Raw genomic sequence first — 19458 nt, 5'->3', positions numbered from 1 at the left:
TCTCTCTCTCTCCCTCTCTCTCTACTGTATATGTGTGCATGTATGTATAGGTATTAATAACAAGTACTGATTAGAAATTAAAATATAAATACATTGTTATCAATTATTTTATTGTTCAGCCATAATTTAAAGTCTTCATAATAAGAGTTTTTTTTAATTTTCCACTTATGTGCCTCAGATGAATCTGGAAGTCATCTACGGAGATACGGACTCCATTATGATCAACACCAACAGCAGGTCTCTGGAGGAAGTCTACAAGCTTGGCAATAAGGTTTGTTTGTCTCCAGGTGTTTCCCAGCAGTGTAGAAGCCATGTATCCCTTTTCTTCAGTCCGATATTTGAGCTTAACACTGAATGCATATGTGTGTTTGTTATTTCCAGGTGAAGGCCGAAGTAAACAAGCTCTACAAACTGCTCGAGATCGACATCGACGGTGTGTTTAAGTCCCTTTTACTGCTGAAGAAGAAGAAATACGCCGCCTTGGTGGTGGAGAACCACGGCGAAGGACGATACAGCGTCAAGCAGGAACTCAAAGGCTTGGACATCGTCCGCAGGGATTGGTGTGACCTCGCCAAGGAATGTGGCAAGTACGTTGGATAAACCAGACTGAAGTTGTGACTGAATGCTACCCGTCGGGCATCGCAAAGTATCCATTTAAATTCTCGTTATACGCAATATAATGTGTCCTTCTGCTCTTGCAGCTACGTGATCGGTCAAATCCTGTCAGACCAGAGTCGAGATGTCATTGTGGAGAACATCCAGAAACACCTGGTGGAGGTGGGAGAAAAAGTAGCAGCTGGAACCATTCCACTCAACCAGTTTGAGATAAACAAGGTGAGGGCACGGCTGCATGTATGAACCTTGCACACCTGAATAGAAAAGCCTGAACCTGAACTCTTAAATAAGTCGTGTGGTGTGCTTCCTCTTGACAACCAGCAATTCACATGTGCAGTGTACACAGTGTGAAGTGGGGGAAACCCTATGTGAGGCTCTGGGGGTTTGTTCTGTTGTATTTGCTGTTGCTGTATGTGATGCAGCTTTTGGCAAAAGACTTTTTTTCAATGAGTTAACTAATCCAACAACTGTTTTATTCTTCTCAGGATTGTTTTTAAGTTCCCGACTAATAGAACAATTAATTTGCACCAAATGTTCTCATCATTATCTCAATATGTTATTAAATCATCGTTGCAATGTAACAATATAATAGACCTTATTTATCAGCAGCATGATCAGAAATATACTGGACCTCAAATCCAAAAGAATTGCTGCGACACAGATTAATGTAATCACTACCCATTCTGCAGAATCGGTATTTTTGGCTTATAACTTCAAAAAGTTATGACATAGATTCATTTCATATCTGGAGTAATATGCAGTTAAGATAATCGCAAGGCAAATTTATTTTTGCAGAAGTTTGAGGCGAGGGAAATAATTGAAACAATTTAGGGATTGTAACAACAGTCCCAGACTGTAACATCAATCTGACGTTAGTTGAAGCTATTTTCTCACTAATACTTGGCCGTCAAAGTAAACAAGAATATAAATGTTAGATGAAGCATGGTGACAATCCGAGTATGTCATGCTTTGGTTGGTACAATAAGTAACAAGGAGACAGCGCTGCATGTTTTGACCGGCTGAAGCCATTCTTGTGAGGCCCCGACGCATGTTCCACAAATTGATGTTTGTTTGTAATAAATTAGAACGATCACGTCGACTAATCCCCTCAGACAGACCTTTTTATTCATTGCTGCTGTCGCGCTCTTCACTCCAGGCTCTGACCAAAGATCCTCAGGACTATCCAGATAAGAAGAGCCTCCCTCACGTCCATGTGGCTCTGTGGATCAACTCCCAGGGCGGTCGCCGCGTCAAATCCGGAGATACAGTGTCTTACATCATCTGCAAGGTGTGTGTTTAGGAGAGAAACTGAGATACTGTCTCTTGAGACAATGGTCCACTCGCCATTTTAGGGGTTTTATACCTGCATTTCAACACCTAATCATTCAAATCCCAGAATGCACTGAACAACGTGGATTGATCGATACCAATGTAAGTGTATATTTGGGTACGCTATAGTAAAGAAATACAAGCTAGCACTCACACCGCTGTATGTCTTTTCTTTGTCCCCTAGGACGGCTCCACGCTGGCAGCCACTCAGAGGGCCTATGCTCAAGAGCAGCTCCAGAAGCAGGAGGGTCTCAGTGTGGACACTCAGTACTACCTCGCCCAGCAGGTCCACCCTGTGGTGTCCCGCATCTGTGACCCCATTGAAGGCATCGACAGCGTGCTCATCGCCACGTGGCTGGGTAAGTTAACGACATGACAGATAGACTAAAGACTTCAGTGTCATTGAGAGTGGATGACCGCGATCACTCAAATTAAATTAGGATTTAATGAATTTCAGGTTTTCTTAAGCCTTAAAAATATGACAAATTGCACAATTAATCCAAAAATAAATATTCCATGGAAGTATTTAATACAAATTTAGCGTGTGAAATGTTTTTATTGGTGTTGCTGACGACAACATGCATAACAGTTCTTATTGTGATTTAAATGATTCATTTGCTTGTTACAGACATACTATTATATAAATAAACAATGACCATGTGGTATTTATGGGGCACAGCTTACTTTGAGTGATAGTACTAATCTCTCTTTATGTATGTGTTCGCATTAGTCATAATTCCGGTTTTATAGTCTGGTGACAGCTGAGGCAGCCAAAGATAGAAAAGATGTCACACCTTGTATCACAACAGCCTAATAAAAGTACAAAATAGATGTTTCATTGTTGTCTAATTGTCATAAAATTTGTATTATAGTATTTTGTCTGCTCTGCCTGTCTGCTTGTAAATAAAACGGATAAAACAATCTGTGGTGTGAAGCAGAATTTTCTTTTGTTCATACCAGGCCTGGACCCGAGTCATTTCCGGGCTCACCAGCAGTACCAGAGGGAGGAAGAGGCGGATGGCACGCTGGGAGCGCCGGTCCAGCTGACCGACGAAGAGCGTTATAAAGACTGTGAGAGGTTCACCTTCACCTGCCCTCAATGTGGCACTGACAACGTATACGACAGCGTCTTTGAAGGAGCTGTGAGTAGAAGTCTTCATGCACTGTTGGCCGTCACAAACGTCCTTTATTAATCTTCTGCTGTGTTTTCATGGCCATGGAACAAGACATACCACGTGTACATAAACTTTAGAACATGTATTTTTTCACTTTACTTCAAAGTATACTTTCTGTGTTTCACAGGTGTAATGGATTAATCAATAGAGACAACGATTTAAGACTCTTTGGATGGCGAAGAATAGTGTTTTCAAAGGCATTTCAGTTAAACTTCCTGTGAAGGATTCATGCTTTAGTCATCCTCCATATTGTGTCTCTGTCTGTATTTTTAGACAGCTGCCTGGCTCCAATACAGACTCTGTTTTCATTGGCATAGTTTGGACTCCACAACTTGAAAAGCCTTTCCATAACCCCTGCTGCTCTATATACACACACACACACACACACACACACACACACACACACACACACACACACACACACACACACACACACACACACACACACACACACACACACACACACACAAAATGATCTCCTACCATTTGTCAGACCAAGGTCGTGTGTGTGTGTGTTATCAGCTTCTAATGAGGAGCAGGGCATACAGCCTTTTCTCGTCTGAAAGATACTAATAAAACTGACAACCCTCTGTCCTCTGCTGGCAGAGAGAACTTGCATTAAATTAAGTATAATACACACGCATGTTTTTACACAATGCAGCAAACACACACTGATATCCGTTACTAAACGGCATACACACTTACACATAAAACATATCAGAGAAGCGGTAGATTCTGGTAGAGCACAGAGAAAAAAACAACTTCCTAATTTTGTTATTTTAACCGTAAAATATGGCCTTGAAAAATTGGCAGTATTAATTCCTTCAGGCTGAACTACCCAGGATTTGTCTGATTACTGGTTAATTTTCCAACATGCGTCAGAGGCCGGCATGCATGCACACACAGAGAAACTGATAAGACAGTAAGTTAATTAGGGTGGTGAACATGGTCTAACAGCTCAGTGAGAGGGGAGGACAGATGGGCCTTGACTCCACCACTGACACAGAGCCAGAGATGGTAGGAGGCGGTGGTGATGGATGATGGAGGACAGACAGAGGAGGAAAGTTGTTTGATGAGGGTAGCGGGTAGAGGGGGATGAAAGGATAAAGTATGGAGGGAGAAAAGGCTGGATGAAACGGCAGGGGTTTCCCAGAGTTTTGATAGAGCGTTAGGCCAAGACATGAAGGAAAACAGTAAGGGTAGATGAATGTTAATACAATTATTATACAGGTTTGTAGAGGTCACACTGTGTTTATTACCCAGACATGTAGTGTTAAAGTTACATTTACATTGTCACATGTGTTTTGGGGTTGAAGGCAATACAGTGTAGACAGGACAGTGTGTTTGGAGATACAATCCTTGTTTCCTCTTACCTCCAGAGGTCTCACACCAACACAAAAACTACTTTGGGTGTTTTCATATTTTCATTTAATTTTGCAGCCATAAATTTACAGGCAAGTGAGGAGTGTTGTATGATTTTTATAGATACAGCTTGTCTCGGAGGGAGGATCCTGTTATCAAAATGAAGTGTGGAATGAAACAAGTGAGATAAAATAAAAGAGGAGGAGGAGGAGAAGAAGAAGGGAGGCTGCTTTCATCCTGAGCAGACAGGAGGAAAAAAAACATAAAGAAGAGGCGGAGAGACCAAGATGGAGCGGGTTAATGTGTGTAGCTGCATATTAAGGGAGTCAAATGACTTGATTAACTTGAACTGGCAGAAAATGTGGGGGTTTGTTAAAAGAAAGATGTCGGCCAACAAAAAAAAAAAACGCTGTGTGGGAGAGTGCTAGAGGGTTGTCACATGCATACTTGTGTCATGGTTCAGGTTTAAAGGTGCGAGTGTTTAAAGCTGTCATATTTAGTTAGTTTTCTTTATTGCATTAACTATATGCCTTGCTTTAAAGTGGGCAATTCAGCGGTGTAGAGATCCCATTGACCTGTTTTCTACAGGCTACATTAATGTAAAAATGTACTGGACTCCGGGGTGCTGTCAGCCCTTCGTGCCGCTGACGTGTTCTTTTGAAGAGGTTTAAAGCTAATGGCCAAGTTGTTATGTTACATAACTGCTTAGCTGTGATAAATCCCTGTGCACACATATGTATGCACAGGATGTTACATTTATGAAATCTGGTGGGAGGGAGATAGTAGGTATTGCATTGAGTGTAGTAAATGCCTCCCTCTAATAGCCGTTGTGCCGTTGTCTTCTGAAAGCCTATTAATGGATGCAAATTAGATTTACTCGGGGGAAAGATATCACATCTTGGATGGGCAAAAGTTAAACGACTGTTAGAAAATAGCTGGTTCTTTGATGGAAATTCAAAGGTACAAGCTGTGGAAAGAAAACATGAAATGTCAGATGTTAACTACAACTCCGAAGATGTATTTCAGTGAGAAACAATGTAAAAATATGGTAACTTCAGTTTTGGCAAATATTTGCGACATGTTTTGCTCCATCTGCTTTAACAAACTGACTGAGGAAACATGAGTCTTTAGAAACGTAGTTGAAGCAATAACCCAAACCTGGGCAACTGTATATTTGAGTTTAATTATGGTGACTACTCTTTTTTTTTTGGTGGGTGGTTTAACTCGGGGGCCCTGATTATTTAGCAGACCCTAAATGCAGTCTTGTGCAGACATTCCTATCATTCAGCACTTTTAACCCCGTTTAGGAGCAGGAAATTGAGAGCATCCCCAGTATTTGTGTGAGACGTCAGAAGGGATTGTAGGCAACATTACCGTTGCCCGTTTTTATTCATGTATTTTGAACAAAACTGAAAAGTAGATTTAATTTTGTTTGTAAGACTTCAGCTGATATTGTGCATGTATGAATCAATATGTTGTCGTGACACAGTTTCTCCTTTTCAGGGATTAAAGTTGGAGCCCAGCTTGTTGCGATGCTGTCATGTCTCTTGTGGGAGCCAACCCACCGACTACGTTGTCAACATCAGCAACAAACTGCAACATGACATCCGTCGTCATATCAAAAAATACTACTCTGTGAGTATGTCTGTTTGTGTGCCAGTTGGCATTACAACTGTGCTTTACACACACTCAAAAACACAAGCACACACACACACACACACATCTATGTACTTCACCACCTGCAGGGCTACAAATGGACTTTTTCATTCAATGTTTAATGCTGCAACTTGTTAGATTAGCACAGCTGGCTAGCCATGTTTTCTCTCTCTTTTTAAACCTTTTTCTCTGAGAGAACTTGCAGTTAACTCGCAAACACAAATTTATTCAGAGCACATCGTTCAATTGATCAAAAATATACACGAAATGTAAATCCTTGGTTGAAAAACTCTACTTTTTAACTATTTGCCTTGCAAAGCATTGTGGTTGTTTGCATGCCGCTGTCAATCAACACGTTCCTAAAATAAATTAAGTGAATTCTTCGGCTCACATAATACAAGCTCAAGTGTTCAGAGAAACAAACGTCTTGTGAAAATTGACCTTCTACTAAGTGTTTATGAAAGGGTTGGACCGCGTTTAACACAATGTGGGATTCAACTGATTCAGTAATGATAAGAGAAGCCATCAGAAAGATGCTGAACGGGAGATGATGGAAACCTCAGCAGGGCACCGCGCTGACATTTTCAACCAAAGAGCACATTATGCTGGCAGAATGAAAAGAGCACCAGAAAGATTTGAAGGAGCATGATCTGTGAAAATACTTAAATGGCCATTCTTACTTTGAATACCAAATTTAACGTCCACACTTTGTCAGTTTTTTTTTTTTTTCACGGTTACAAGGTGAAATTTAAATGATACATCTGGGAGAGCTGAATCATTGGAGATTCAGCAAGAAGTAAAAATACAACAAATCAACTGTATTTGACTTTAAAGATCAAGCAGATTTGGTTCAATAATACGGGGCTACTCTGGACTTGAAAGAACACATGCTATGCTGGATTACACGCTTTACTGGGTAAATCGTTTTTGCCTTCTCAAATTCATGCGAGGTATGAAAATATGAATCATTGACCTCACACTTCACTGTTCAGATCTCCAGCAAGACGAACGTGGGCACAGAAACGAGTTCAGACCACAGATCAAATACATGTCCATACGTTCAGAAATGTCATACAAATAATCACATGCTGCCTCTAGGTATGTTGTAAATTGGTTGTCGATTTGTTAAATTGTATATATAAAAAAAATAGCCAGATTTCACAAAATTAGTTTTCAAATCTTACAAAACATTGTCACTAAATACCAGAACTTATGCCAACATCATTTATACTTGCCCAATGTATTGGTTTGTGACCAAATACCTGCACAAGACATCCTTAGCATTAGCAAGGATCATTTTAAACCTCTGAACCAAAGTGATGATCACCGTACAAACTATCTGCTCAACACCCGCATGTTAGCATGCTAACATTAGCATTCTGCCCAAAGTACCGCTGTGTCAAAGGAGGATAGGATATGGACTTCATTCATCAGGGGTAATTTAGTTTTGTTAGCAGCAAACAGAGTTACATACCGTAAAATAAAATAATAAAGTGCAAAAATGCAAAGTATATAAAGTGTGTAAATAAATATAGTATATGCGGTGAAAGCGGTGCTTGCGATGTTTCAATTTACAGAGGATCTTTCCAGACAGAGCTGCTAACATGGCTGTAGGTTCTTAAACGTGTTATTTGGTAAACTGTCAAATGTCTGTCAAGTCAAGATGAAGCGTAATGTCCTTTTTTATGTTGTTGGCTCAAGTTTGATGCCCTCTTTAGATATAAAACACTCTAAGAAACCCTGGACATTGTCTTTTTGTGTGCCGGATGTTACATACCGTTAGAATTAAGTAGAAAATTCTGGGATTCAATTTGACCTGTGGGCAGGCCCTTTACTCTGTGGAGCAGCCTGAGACTCGAGTAAACTGGATGCCTGTGTTGTCTTGGTTGGAGGCTCTCGCTCTCTCTCTCTCTCTCTTTTTCTTGGTAGCTTCTAACACCTTCGTCTTGAGTGAGTGGAATGCACTGTCTGTCTGTAAAAGTGTGTATGTGTATGTGGGGGTAACTCTCCCACAGTGCTGAACAGAAATCAATTAGTTTGGTGAATGTGCAGGGAGCGAGCCCCCCTCCCCTCATCCCCTTTGTCACGATGTGTGAAACAGCTGCTACCACTGAATACTTACACCTCACACAGCAACACACTCGCACACAGACACACCACTGGAGGCTGAACAGCAGTGGACACGGCACACACAGCGGGGCAATGAAGAGGGGTAATATTGTGTAATTAAGGATTCCTTTCAGGCCGAGGGAGAGTTCAAATAGAGCTGTTTGTACGGCCAGATAGTGTGAAAGCTCTGCACCTCTGTGTGTGTGAAATGTGTGTGTACAAGAATATACGTGCATGTGTGTTGGCGTCCTAAGCCAGGACCACAGAGACATTAATCATTAGTGAAATTACCTCCTGCCCCCCCTCCTCCCTATATCCCCACCATTATCAATAAACCTGCCCCCTGAGAATGGGCAAACACTTGTTCACTTACACACACACACACACACACACACACACACGCACACACACACAGTGTTGTCATCCTTTCCTCCTCTCGCCCCGCTGTCTTTGGCAAAATGAGAGATTCGCTCGTTTCCTGAACCACCCAATTCTTTTTCTCTTTTTTTTGGTAACCCCTCCCATCTAACCACCGTTGCCATGGCATTTAACAAATTATTGCAATTACCCTCGTCATACGGGTCGCCCCTGGAAACGGGCTGAGGGGCAAGAGTAGAAAGGGGGAGAGAGAGAGAGAAAGGGTGAATGAAGACCAGAGAAGGTGATAATCCTGTTTTGAACAAAAGGTCAAATTGCTGAATAGAGAAGCTTTGATTAAGCGGAGGAGGTACAAAGTGGAACCGTTTGAGCTCTATTCACTGTGTGTGTGTGTGTGTGTGTGTGTGTGTGTGTGTGTGTGTGTGTGTGTGTGTGTGTGTGTTTGTGAAGTAGACAGATTTTTATGTCTATTCACTTTACTGCTGGACGTGTTGACTGCTCGACCAAAGACATTCAAAGTCGACTAACGCTCGTATGATTTTGCCGACTCCTCGATTAGTTGATTTAATTAACAGATCTGTAAAAACTTAGTTTATGTACAAAGAATCAAGCAAAAAGCACCACTCAACTCTTGACTTCTGGGAAAGTAAGTCGCTGGGAAAGCATTAAGGCATGGTGACATATTATGTCTTTCGAGACATGAGAGTCCATGGTCTTAGATTTTGTGTATCTTGATATGGCATTGTGATGATTTTTCTTGTTTTAAAGACTGCAACACAGGAAAGTGATGTGATTTTCCGAGCAGACTCTTTAACTGCTGTTGTGTTATTTGCCTTTACCCGCATAGTCATTATATTCACTTTACTAATGATGAATCATCAAAAATCTTATTGTGTAAATATTTTGTGAAAGCACCAATAGCAGTGGGTGTGTGTGTCTGTGTCTTGTCAGAGAGGCGTCTGCACTTTGTTCGCATTAACAAAAGATCTCAAACAATTAGTCAATTATTAGATTAGTAGTAGATTAACAGAACAATAATCTGCAACTATTCTCTTACTTGGTCTGTAATTTTTCAAGCTAAAAATGCCAAAACGTTGCTTCATGTGAATATAAGTGTTTTATGAAGCCTTCTATGAAAGCAAATTGAACATTTTTGATTGCACACACCTAGCAATTTCAAGATGTCTCCTTGAGTTTTGAGAAAACACAAAGTGCATTTCTAAATATTTTCTGAAACGTTATGGACTAAATTCACAATATCTGTTGGTTAAGATTGAAAAAAATGCCCAATAATTGTTTGTTTTTTTTAGCAAACGTGATGTCCTCAGATTAGCTGGTCGATCAAAGGAACATCATGCAGCGAGCTGTTTTGATAGTCGATTAATTATCTAAGTCATTCTTCAAGTAAAAATGGCAACATTTGATCGTTCCAGATTCTGAAACCTGACAATTTTCTGCCTTTCTTGCTCTTACATTATTTTGAATTTGATATGTTGGGCTTTTGGACTGTTCGGACGATAAAAAAACATTTAATAACGTCACCTTGTGTTTTGGGATTTTGCAAATTTTTTTTTAATTGTAATCTGAGCCTTAAAAACAATTGATTAATTGAGAAAACGGTCACAAAAGTAATCAATAAATAAATATATTATTTTGTTGCAGTGCTGTTTAGCCACACGTGACCTTCCAGAAAAGCTACATGAAGAAAATACCCTTCAGATTTGAGCTGCAACTAATGACCACTTTCATCAACAATCAATCTGATTGTCAATCAATAAATTCTTTCATCACTGTCAGAAATTGTAAAAAATGAACCAGCTCCAAAGGCAAAGTCTTCAGCTGATCTGGCCAAGATATTTAGAGGATCACAGTTATCAATTAAGTTTGAGTAACTGACTGATTTGTGGACAAATCGTTTACTGAGCTGTCAATCAAATCGAGTCAAAAACAGCAGCACCAAGATGGTAGAATAATTTTCAAGGATCATCCATTCATAAAAAGAGTGGAGTAGCGAGGATGGCTAAGGCATCAGACCACAACACGTAGGCCTGCAACGGAGCAGAGTGGTTTGGGAAGTAGAGAGAGGGTATATTTCGACATGGGCCCTGTCGTGGCCTGGTCTTGCCTCTATTTGGTTAAATTATGTGGAACTCATTTGACGTCTGCATTCAGTGTGTCAGGTATCCATTGTAGTAATTATGCAATTATGAGCCTTTATTCTCTCACATCCAACTGTACACCCCCTCTCCCCCCCTCACACTTCCCACCCTCGCTTTGGCAAAATGCCTCAATTATATTTTTCTCTCCACTGCCTCGGTCCTCATGCGCTCCTTGTTTTTAGTTGTTTCTTTGTGGCTAAAACGGGACTGCTGTACTTAAGTGTGTGTGTGTGTGTGTGTGTGCGTGTGCGTGCACACAAGGGCATTGTTGGTCGCCTTTTCTTCTTACAGTCCTGAGCGCTTAAGTTTTTAATGTCTGTCTTTTTAAATTGTTTTAATGTGTATGAATGGAAAACAATTAATATGTTTGTGCTCACACTGAACACTGTGTGCGAGGGTGTTCATTCCTCTTGTGAGTCCCTTGGGAACAGCAGTGTGTGCCAAGGCTTGTGTCATAAGAAACACGCACAAAAAAGGCAGAGATCAAACAGCCGCCCATTGAAAATCACACCCTCGTACTCCTTATCTCCCACCTCCACACACCATTGTCCAGCATATGTCTTTATCAGAGACGGCAAAGCCGTCTCGTTTCCCATGATGCTCAGCTCTTTGTACGAGAGGCAGAGGTGTTTAGATAATTAGTCCTGGAGCATGGGTTTGTGGGTAAAGCTGTGAACTCTGGGACTTACTAATTGATTTGGGACATATGTTTGTCTGCGTGTGTGTGTGTGTGTTTGGTTTTCATTTAGAGGAGATTGACTGTGTGTGGTCTGTACGGAGCACTTCTTTGCCCTTCTAGTCTTATACTTCCTGTTGCATAATAATAAAACATAATGTCCAGGTTGTTCAGAGAGTGTGTATGTGACAGGTATACTTACTGCATACAATGGGCCAGTCATGCAAAGTGCTTTCATATTATTGGAACAATGGTATTGTCCTCTTTCAGCCACGTTTCAGGGGTCTGGAAGTTATTCCTTCCCCGTCACAAAGGCTAAAGGTAATTGAATGTAGATTTGTTCCATCTCAGAAGCCTTTGTGAGACCCAGGCATCGTTTCTCTGGTCATCTCGCCATGAGTCTGTGTGGGTCTCTCAACTCGCTTCTGGATTAGTTGCAAGTGTTGTGTCTTACTTTCATTTCCGAGTAAGGCGAGTGTCCCAAAATCAAATACAAAATATTAATTACATGAAGGTCAAACTGATGGTAATCGAAGTCTGGATCAATGTCGAAGCTTGGTTACACACAAAGTGACTGACTCAAAGTTATAAAACATGAGGACAGGGTTACTTTTTTTTCTTAGAGAAACATCCTTATGACGATGATAGTTTTATTTACACCTTTAATGCAACGATAGCTGCCTTCAGCAACTTTTACAAAAACAAGTTAATTCAGTTGTTGAACTTTGTGCGTTTGTTGAGTGTGGCTGGGGAGGGAAATAATCTTGTGAGAATTGCATACGTGACAAAAACACTGACAATGTATTCCTTTTGTTAAGGAGTTTAATGCAAAACCAATACAACCGTTTCAGGTGAAAATACAGATCATTTGTGTTGTATATATTCTTCCAGCTATATCCCGACTGTTTATGTTTGATTTAACTACACTGGGGTTTTTCCAAAAGCAAAACTTTAACAATTCACTTTTTCTTAGACAATTGAGTTATGTGCTTTTAATCAATTTAAACAATGTTATTGTATACCGCCATTTATGATTCCACAGAAAGACAATAATGATAATTTATTTATAGCCCAGCCCGACTTCAAACAGTCAAGCTGTAAACCGAATCAGGCAATGTGTCCTTTTAATCAGCCCCTGTTTGTTCTGGTCTTGCCACGGCAGCTTATAGAGGCCTCTGCGCTGTGGAAAGAGCCTAAATATACTGTAGAGTGAGCTGTAAAGAAAAGAAAACACATCTTAGCTGCTGCTCCTCCAAATTTATGAGGAGATGAGACAATGCTGAACATATCTAGATATATGTATATATATATATAGATATAGATATATAGATATATCTATAGATATATATATATATCTATAGATATATATATATATATATATATATAGATACATATCAATGAGAGACCACTGCGTGCCTGTTTGTGTGAGGGGGACGTGGATAGAAAGACAGGTGCAGTGGTTTGGAGGGGGTTTATTTTGAGTGAATGGAAGGAAGGAAGGATAGATAGATGGGGGGGGGGGTGAGAAGAAGCAAAGGCGTTGATGGCGGTGGGTCTTATGCTCTGTCATTAGTTGGGCATTAACCCCCTCCCCTTTAAACCCCCTTAGTAATGACAGGGCATAAGAAGCAGAGGGGGTGGAGGGGTCTCGAAGAATATGGAGAGATTGAGAGGGTTAGACCACAGCACCTGCCCAGGGTCACTACCTCACCCCAGGGGGTCCTAACTACTGCCGTTTTGCCTGTCCACTGCGCTGCCTGTCTGACAAGTACTCACAGAGCATAACCCCAACACAGCAGCTGAAGATACATTCAAATGTAAAGAGAGGGAGATGGAGCAGGGTGGGATGTGAAGTCAGATGTAAACCTCCGTTCTTTTCCCTCGATCCTTGCCCGTCTCATGCGGTTGTTTTTATATTACGACCCCTCTTTTTCTTCCTCGGACTACTTTTCTTGCCAGTTGTGTTGTGCAGAATTAGAGCAACTAAATGCTGCCAAAGAGTTTTACCAATAGTTCGTCATTACCAGCAAAACTGTTTTTAAAGTGTCTCGAGGCAACAAAAGTTTGTTTTTTTTGGGAGGTTAAATTTTTAACAACAGTTTCTATCAACAAAATAAATGTACGACACAAGCACTTTTTTTATATAAATAAGTAATCATGCAGGGTATTTAAGGCGCTAAATGTTGTTTTTCTGATGAGATATTTTCATCAGCGATTCCTTTATATATAAATAAAAGTAATTTCAAACAAGTATTGCACTTGTGGAAATTCAGGAAGTTAGATGGCGGTTCTAAAAATTATAGAAAGTGAATTGACAAATGACTAATTTCAAGTGTGTGTATATCGTAAGTGTATTTATTTTTTTGTATAACTTCAGTGCTTGATATTTTTTTTTGTTTACTTTCTTCTTCAGAGCAGCCAAAACTTCAGGAACCAGATTAACTAAAGAAGTGCAATGTTAGTTAATTGATGTGTTTGAGATGACCAAAAGGATTATTTTTTGTTCAAGAAATGTTAAATGTTTTGTTTTATTGGACGAACAAATACAAATTCCAATATTCAGTACAATAATATCTATAAACAGTAATTCCTCACATTTGAGGAGCTACCAGAATGTTTACAGCTTTTGCTTGGAATATAACTTGAAATGACGAGTGATCGGCGAATCGTTGCACCTCAACTAAAGTTTTCCGGTTGTAAGTCATTTGTGTGCGGTATTTCCTGTAGGGCTGGTTGGTGTGTGAAGACCAGGCCTGCCATAACAGGACCAGACGGTTGCCCATCGCCTTCTCCCGCCACGGACCCATCTGCCCTGCCTGCGCCAGGGCCACCCTCAGACCCGAGGTAACGCAAACATCAGAATTCGCACCTAAACACACGTGACTTTTCATTTTCTCTGTCGGTTTAAGGAATTGGGAACGGCAGAATGAAGTTGACGAACGCACACGACGAGCCCGAGGTTGAGATGACTGTAAACGCCAGAACACAATGTTGATTTCTGTATGTTTTGTCCAGGTGATGGTGCTATGGAGCTGAGGTCTCTCCTCACAAATGTTCTGCACATTCTTACTCATTAGTATCACATTACACACACACAGAGACACACACACTCCATTGAAAATTATCTTCCCTTTCGTCCTGCTTATGTGTGTGTGTGTGTGTGTGTGCGCGCGTGTGCGCGCGTGCATGTCCGTAGCCGCTTATGAACACCAGTTTGACCACTGGATTTATAAAAAAAAAAAAAAAACGCTCTCCCTTTCAATTTGAGCGTGATGGTTCAATCAATTTCTTTTTTGTCCTCTCTTTCTCTGACCCATTCTCACCACTCCTTTCTCAACCCTTGCTTTAACTCTCTCTTGTCAATTTCTCCGTCTTGCGTGTGCTGCCGCTATCTTGCTGCTTTGCTGTGTCTGGCTCTGTGGCGACAGGTTGTAAACCAAAAGGCCAATTTCTGCTGTCACTGTAGCCACTTAGGCGGCCATTGCTGTGCCTGAGGGCCGTGGCACTTTAAACTGCCGGCTGAATAAAACATTTAACTCTCTGTGCTCACTCATGCACCCTTTCTCTACCTTAAATCCTGTAGCCACTCATCATTTTACCTGCTCCTTTGATCTCTCTTGGGCATGTTTTCTTTTATGTTCTTCAATGGACTGCTGCTGCTGCTGCTGCTGCTGCTGATGATGATGATGATGATGATCTACTGTAAAGGTCATCAACAAAGTTTAGTGTTGGCCAATCCCTTGAAATTGTCCATTTATAAGCCCTAAATTTCATTAAACTTGCCCATAAATTGAGTGCCTGTGTTTTAGCAAGACTGATGGTTCTCAGTCGGGGGTCTTGTTAGCACCGCACTGCAGCTCACTGACAGCTACAGATGCTGTTGTGTGAGGTGGCGACTCTGGCTCAGTGGTTAGCATGCCCGTCTTCTAATCAGAGGGTCGGTGGTTAGATCCCCGGCTCCGCTAGTCCATGTCGTTGTGTCCTTGAGCAAGACACTTAACCCCTAATTGCTCCCCGTTGCTGTATCTACGGTGTATTGAGAAACAATGTAAGTCGCTTTGGATAAAAGCGTCAGCTAAATGACATGTAATGTAAAAGGTGGGAATAAACAGGTGGCCTGCACTGTTGCCTATTACTGTTAAAGAGCGTGGCGTAGAAATCAGTTTGCAAAAATAGAAAGCATAATGTTAAGCACTGACATAAATCATGTTGGCAGCTTAGACAAGAATTCAGAAGGCTCTTCTTCTGTGGTGTCCTGATTGACCCTTTGGTTATCATTCTCCACCAGTGGTGACTAAAAATACTGTCCTCATGTTCCTCTTATATCTTGTATTGTATTACAGCTGCATCTGGTCTGAGTAATGATCATTTGCTTGAATATTTAAGTATTCTTTTTTTAGCGCAAAATGAAAATTTGCCTTAAAAGGGTACTTCTGTCTTTTCATTGCGCAATACCCTCGGTCCTTCGACCCCCAAGTCAGATCAGAAAAAAAACCTCTCTTTTAAAAACATTTAATGGCAGAAAAGTATTATTACTTCACCAAAGCAGTAGACGGATGATATTTAAGATAGAAGACATGGATGGAAATGAGCTCAAAGTATCATTTAAATGCCTTTTAAATGTTAAATGAATTATTACCTCTTTTTTTATTATTCTTTCCGCATTGAATGTTTTGAAATGCATCTCAATAATTAACAGCTGAAGCAGTCTTTAATATTTATACTGGCACTCTTTAAATGCCGAAGTAACACAAAGGGCTGTTACCTGAAGCATCTGCCCTGCTGCCCTTCAGCTAGATATTTAAACCATAATACGTGTTGCTCACCCTTATATCTGACCTCTCTGAGGAGAGAGATTTTCCTTCATATTAGGCTAATACTCACTCCTCAGTATTAGGTAACAGTGTTCGAAATCAAGCCAGTGCCTGGAGATTAATAGCCCAGCAGCTTACAAATTAAATTGCTGCCAATTATGCAAAGTACTCAAGAGGCCATTCATGGCTGTTTGAGCTGGTGGTAGATCGTCTGTGCTCAAACAACGAGGCAAGATGAGGCATCCACAGTTTCCCACTGAGAGGTCTTTTCAGTGTTGTTGGAAGCGCCGTCATATTTCTGTGCATTTCACTGGATCACTCTGGATCATGCGATAATAGACAAACAGTTTCTTCTTTTGTGCACGCAACACTAAAAACACTCGTTTGTGCCGGACCTTTTGAAAACAAGTGTCTCGTTTGTGACTCTGCGTTCCCGTGTCTCTGTTGCATCGCGGTACATTTACCATCGCTGTGGGTGCTGCCTCTCCTCTCCTCTCTTCTCCTCCATTCATCCGTCTCTCTCTGGTTCTTCCTTTTTAACCCCCTCCCCCCCCCACACACACACACACACACACACACACACACACCCTCCCTGGACACAGATTCAGAGCGTGATCTGATCTCCATGTAATGGGAGAGTAATAGGCACTCTGCCTTGATTGGTTGGTAATTTGGGGGAGTTATGCACAGGTGCAATTTGTAATATTTTCAGTAAATTAAATTTCTTTCTCGTCCTCTCTCTCTCTCTTCATCTCTCCTTCCCTCCACAACGCTTAACTCAAATAGGCTATTTTTTCTCACCGTGTCTGAAATCTGACTTTCTTTTTCTTTTTCCACCCTTTTATTCAATGCTTTCTTCCCCTGCTCCTTTCTTTTCATTCTCTCTCCCTCCCCTCCCTCTTTAGCTCTTAAACTCATTTTCTCTTAGCTTGCTCTTTCTCTCCTCCTCTCACCCTCCCTTTCTGTCGCTCTCTTTTTCTCCCCTCGTTTTATTGATGTTCGCTCAGGCGCCCATTAGAGCTCCCTTTTTCCCTCTAGTGGAAATTGCAGCATGTTAATTTTCACACAAATTACGGCAATAGCAGGTATCTCTATTTGATACATTATAGCGGGAGCAATCAGAGATAATTGAGTGCCTTTCAGAGGGAGACGGCTGCATTCACTGCCGGCTCAAAGCTGCCCCATTATCGCCTAATCGCTCTTTAAACACTGAATTTTGCCGAACAAAAATTCTTGTCATAATTTTGCTTAAGTGTATTTGGAAATCACAGTCCTTTGAGCGAGGATAATTGAAATCAAATCCCTTTCACTGGAGCTGACATTTCTACATTTCCCTCCAATTGAAATTAATTTCAAAAATTGAGCATGAATATCTTCAAATAGCAGGCAATTATGCCTTTCAATGGGGAGAAATTACCGGTGCTGAATCGTTGGAGGCTTGCGGGCGAGAGCACCAGTTAAATGCCTTTGTTTCCCGCCGTGTTTGCCTAGTAAAGATTTACATATATTGACTCATTATGGTGTCTTGTGAAGCTGATCGGCGTGACTACCACAACCGGCAATAACGTTCATAGCATCTAAAAAGCTCAAGAGTTTTAAAGCCGTGTGGCCTCACAGCTGAGGGAAAATGTATGTTTGTTTCTCTCCGCCGCCCTCCCTGTCTCCCTCACTCCCTCCTTCTGCAGCTGCAGTTGTGTATGGGCTCGGGTATCGTAGCTTCAGTATTTACAACGTGTGTTTGTAGCTAAGCTGGAGAAGAGGAAAAAGTGTGAGACGCTGAGGCCTTGTTTGTGTCACTGTTGCTGCGATGTTTCCTCGAAGCCGTATCCGTTTCAAGGTATTATATGGCTGTGGTTTTTCTACCAGCTTGCGCACTTTCCATTAACAGTGTGTTTTTATACCGTCTTCCCTCGCACAAACACAGTGCCAAATGTTGTCTGACTGACTACCTTTGCACTCACTGCTTCACTGGTGTACATGAGCAATAGTGTAGAGCGCAAAAGTTCTTTGGATGTCGGATTTGTGCGTTTCCACTAAAAGATGGAGAGCACTGTTTTTAAGACTCTTAGGGAGTCTTGAGTGCTCGTTTCATTCAGTGTGCATTTTAGGCTGTTGCTCTGTGATTTGGATCAGTTTGTCTTTTTTCTCCATTCCATACTTTTTATTTTTCTTTCTTCTCTACATCCTGTCTCTATTCTTTCTTCGCTGCACACTTTTCCCTCCTCTTCCTTTTGGTTTAACTGTGTGAGCGTGTACGTGCACATGTACATCAGCCCGGGATGTATATGTGTGTTGGGGTGGGGGAGTCATTCGGGGAAGAGGAAGGCAAAGGGGTATGAGGCGGGGGCTGGGGGGGTCCTGCGCTCCCGGGAGAGAGGCAATTTCACAGCTGGTTTGCTCCTTAGGCAGTCAGGCTGAAAATGCTGCAGATTTGTGGAGCAAATTGAAATGGTGTCAGTGCAGGAACAAAGCACCGAGCTGAATGACAAGGTAGGCGTGTGTGCGTGCATGCGTGTGTGTGTGTGTATGAGAGAGAGAAAGAGAGAGAGAGAGAGAGAGTGAGGTGGGGTTGAGGGGCTCTAAATTCAATAACAACCCTGTAACATTTGAGACACGCCTTTTTGACACCTGTCAGTCAATCAGTATAGAGCAACTGGCCCGGCCACAATCAGCATTATATTGTCTGAATGTAACTGTGTATGTGTTCTGTGTGTTTTATTGTCAAGAGGAAGAACTGGCGCGCAGTGTTTGTGCCGATCGAGCTTGTTCAACCTTGGCAACCGTAACTGAGGCTTTATTATGGGATGTGCATGGCTAGGTTGTTGACTCGGCAGTGCATCAACGTTCAACAGCTGTGTGTGCCATGTGGGCAGCCATAGAAAGCCATTAAACACATGTATATGCGCACGCACACACACACACTCACATTCACACATAGTTTGCCTTTAGTTACATTAGATACTCTTGCCACTTGATTACGCCACAGCAGTAAAAACTGAAATTACAATTACGCACATTGCCGGTTGGCAGGCATAATGGGCACACACAAACTCACTTCACTCACACGCACACGCACACAGACACTGACACACGAGAATTGTCAGAGATTCTTCCTGGTGGTAATAATAAAGCACTCGGCGCACACCTGATGGCAGTGTGGGGTCGGGGCTTAGCGTGCCCTCTCC

General features: G+C 41.5%; 1 protein-coding gene across 1 annotated transcript in view; it reads left to right on the top strand.

Moving 5' to 3' along the window:
* Positions 1-19458, top strand: part of pola1 (polymerase (DNA directed), alpha 1) — a 51031-nt gene that overhangs the window by 21605 nt on the left and 9968 nt on the right. The window contains exons 28-35 of the mRNA XM_068582203.1: positions 179-271; positions 382-587; positions 702-834; positions 1772-1903; positions 2129-2303; positions 2905-3086; positions 5985-6116; positions 14187-14303. Coding sequence (XP_068438304.1) covers positions 179-271; positions 382-587; positions 702-834; positions 1772-1903; positions 2129-2303; positions 2905-3086; positions 5985-6116; positions 14187-14303 — 1170 coding nt within the window. The remainder of the gene's footprint in view (positions 1-178; positions 272-381; positions 588-701; positions 835-1771; positions 1904-2128; positions 2304-2904; positions 3087-5984; positions 6117-14186; positions 14304-19458) is intronic.

The sequence above is a fragment of the Clinocottus analis genome, unplaced genomic scaffold, assembly GCF_023055335.1.
Source record: "Clinocottus analis isolate CAN_PGR_092001 unplaced genomic scaffold, fCliAna1.0.p SCAF_18, whole genome shotgun sequence".
In the NCBI taxonomy this organism is placed as follows: domain Eukaryota; kingdom Metazoa; phylum Chordata; class Actinopteri; order Perciformes; family Cottidae; genus Clinocottus; species Clinocottus analis.
This window is presented reverse-complemented; position numbering and strand designations above follow the sequence as displayed.